The following is a 2993-nucleotide window of genomic DNA, read 5'->3' as shown; positions in this document are numbered from 1 at the left end:
TTAATATATATATTAGCAATACATTAATATAATTATTTATAATAAAAAAAATATTAATGAAATCTTGGGCATAATATTCTTGGAAAATCACCGTATGAAATGTTCAAGTCCTTTCAACTTGAGACTAAAATATTACGTACCCCGGGGTACCCAATTCATACGCGTAATCAGAGTCAACTCCAAATTGAGTTACAGATCATATTATTCTAAGAAATTAACCAAATAAAATATTCAGCTTGTTGGAACAAAAACAAAACACTATACGGATTGAATTCAATTATAAATAAACTATTTGGTACAATATATTCATCACCATCAATTTGAGTATTGTCATACACACGTACAATGGCTGGGAAAAGCGAAGGCCCGGCGATAGGAATTGATTTGGGCACCACTCATTCATGCGTAGCTGTGTGGCATCACGATCGTGTTCAGATCATACCCAACGATCAGGGAAACCGCGTCACGCCTTCCCTTGTAGCTTTCAATGAAACCGAACGTCTCATTGGCGACGCTGCTAAGAATGTTATGGCCATTAACCCCACTAACACCGTCTTTGGTGAGACATTAATATGAATACAAACTTCTTGGTTCATTCCCTAGTCAGGTGCGGTCGGATGCAAGTCTTGAACTATGAACTTTCACTGCTCCCTGCGTGTCATGTTTAAGGATATATTGCTTTTGTTCAGATTTATGTGTATCATATATGCTAATGATATTGTATCATCTGGTAGTCTTTATTCATCATATGTTATGTAAATGTTTGCAGATGCGAAAAGATTGATTGGTAGGAGATTCAGTGACCCTTTGGTCCAAAGAGACGTGAAGCAATGGCCTTTCGAGGTCGTTTGTGGCGCTAATGACAAGCCCATGATTGTTGTTGACTACAAAGGTCAAAAGAAGCGATGTGTTGCTGAAGAGATTTCTTCCATGGTTCTCACCAAGATGAAGGAGATTGCCGAAGATTTTCTTGGATTTAAAGTAAAAAATGCAGTTATTACTGTACCTGCCTACTTCAATGATTCACAGAAGCAGGCAACCCGGATAGCGGGAATCATTTCTGGGCTCAACGTCTTGCGTATCATCGTTGAACCAACTGCTGCAGCCATTGCCTACGGTCTTGACAAAATGTTCAGCAGCTCGGATAAGAAGAACGTGCTTATTTTTGACCTTGGCGGTGGCACTTTCGATGTTTCTATTCTCACTATAGAGAAGAATACCTTCAACGTGAGGTCAACTGCAGGTGACACACACCTTGGAGGAGAGGATTTCGACAATAGAATGGTGAACCATTTTGTGGAAGAGTTCAACAGGAAGCACAAAATGGACATAAGCGGCAACCCCCGGGCATTGGGAAAGTTGAGGATAGCTTGTGAGACGGCGAAGAGGAATCTATCTTTTATGTTACATACAACTATTGGGATTGACTCTTTGTACAAGGGAATCGATTTTGAGTGCAAAATAGCACGTGCCAAATTCGAGGAGCTCAACATGGACTTGTTTGAGGAATGCATTGGCCATGTCCAGAAGTGTTTGATGGACGCGGGGATGGACAAGGAAAGAATTGATGATGTAGTGCTTGTTGGTGGATCCACTAGAATTCCAAAGGTGAAACAATTGCTTCAAGATTTCTTTGACGGTAAGGAGCTATGCAAAAGCGTTAACCCGGATGAGGCCGTAGCCTACGGTGCTGCAGTTCAAGCAGCGAATTTGGCTGGGCAGGGTTGTGATGAGATTCGAGACCTGGTGCTATGGGATGTCACCCCTCTGTCTCTCGGTGAGGCTATTGTAGGGGATGAAATGAGTGTAGTAGTTCCAAAGAATACCAAAATTCCTACTAAGAAGGAACGAAATTATATTACTTGTCGCGATAACCAAACGACTGTGCCAATCGAAGTGCACGAGGGTGAAAGGCCTAGAGCAAGCGACAACATCTTGTTGGGTAAATTTTATTTGTCTGGAATTCCTCCGGCTCCGAAAGGGGTCTCAAAAATAAGCGTGTGCTATGATATTGATGTTAATGGCATCTTAACTGTGACTGCTGAAGACAGAACAACTGGAAATACAAACAGCATTGTAGTCAGCAATGTTACAAGTATACTGTCTGATGATGAGATTGAAAGAATGTTGAAGGAAGCAGAGACATTTAAATTAGAAGACGACGAGCTTAGAAAGAAATTCGAGGCGAAAAATTCTCTAGAAAATTATGTGTACCGCATCAGAGATATTTTTTTGAACAAAAACAATGCTGGCGAATTTCCATATAGCGAAGCCAAAAAAATGGAAGACAAGATCAAGTCTACTATTCAATGGTTGGATGAAAACAGAGTCACAGAAATAGACGTTTTCGAGGATAAAAGAAAGGAGCTGGAGAGCATGTGGGGTCCTATCATTACAAAATTCTAGCTTAAGGATTTTGATTTGGTGTATTTTCGGTTCAGAATTATTATTATGCATGATTTGAACTATTTTCCTTTTTTTTTTTAAATCTTTTTCAACGGCATGTTTCTTGATTTTATTGAATTAAACCATACAACCAAGAACAAATTACTCTCTGAAGTCATAGTGTCTCAATTATTCCAAAACGTAGACATTTCTCCACTTAATTGTTCTGTGTTTTTTTTTTCTTTTTTAATACCTTTTCTCCACCCTGGTTCTATGTCTTTTTTTTTTTCTAATTTCACCCTTTGCAAACATTTCTCCAATAAAATGCAATTTGATGTCAGTATGTATTTGTAATATCTCAAAATTTGGCTTAGTTGATATCGACATTATTTAATGTTTTCACATTAATTAAACAACAAGTGTCGGATTTTCAAAAATTCCATAAACTAGTTTATTCAATCATAAAAGTGAAATACATTATCTTACATAAACTCGAAATTTAATTGTCTTTAAAAAATTTTTAACTGGAAAGAACTAAACTTAATATGCAGCAGCTTAATACATTCAAATGGAAATGGAAACTAAACTTCATCAATTTATTGGTTTTC

At 37.9% G+C, this 2993-nt stretch overlaps 1 protein-coding gene across 2 annotated transcripts; it reads left to right on the top strand.

Annotated features, from left to right (window-relative positions):
• The first annotated feature begins 324 nt into the window (after window positions 1–324).
• On the top strand, window positions 325–2618 carry LOC140865949 (heat shock cognate 70 kDa protein-like). Of its 2 annotated transcripts, none has more exons than XM_073270790.1 (2): window positions 325–559; window positions 770–2618. In XM_073270790.1, exons 1-2 carry the CDS (start codon window positions 346–348, stop codon window positions 2404–2406), a joined length of 1851 nt encoding a protein of 616 aa, XP_073126891.1. In that variant the 5' UTR covers window positions 325–345; the 3' UTR covers window positions 2407–2618. The 2 variants fall into 2 exon arrangements, with proteins under 2 accessions (XP_073126891.1, XP_073126892.1); XM_073270791.1 differs by having other exon boundaries at window positions 420–607; window positions 770–2616.
• Window positions 2619–2993: the final 375 nt, after the last annotated feature.

Source organism: Henckelia pumila, chromosome 4, assembly GCF_033568475.1.
Source record: "Henckelia pumila isolate YLH828 chromosome 4, ASM3356847v2, whole genome shotgun sequence".
NCBI classification, from domain to species: domain Eukaryota; kingdom Viridiplantae; phylum Streptophyta; class Magnoliopsida; order Lamiales; family Gesneriaceae; genus Henckelia; species Henckelia pumila.
The sequence above is the reverse complement of the archived record's forward strand: the minus strand, read 5'-3'. Positions and strand labels throughout refer to the sequence as shown.

What these genes read in the sequence shown, in the direction of transcription:
- LOC140865949 (XM_073270790.1), top strand. Translation starts at nt 346, where the DNA reads ATGGCTGGGAAAAGCGAAGGCCCGGCGATAGGAATTGATTTGGGCACC. An exon ending in CCCCACTAACACCGTCTTTG is followed by an intron (nt 560 to 769) that starts GTGAGACATTAA and finishes AAATGTTTGCAG; the next exon opens with ATGCGAAAAGATTGATTGGT.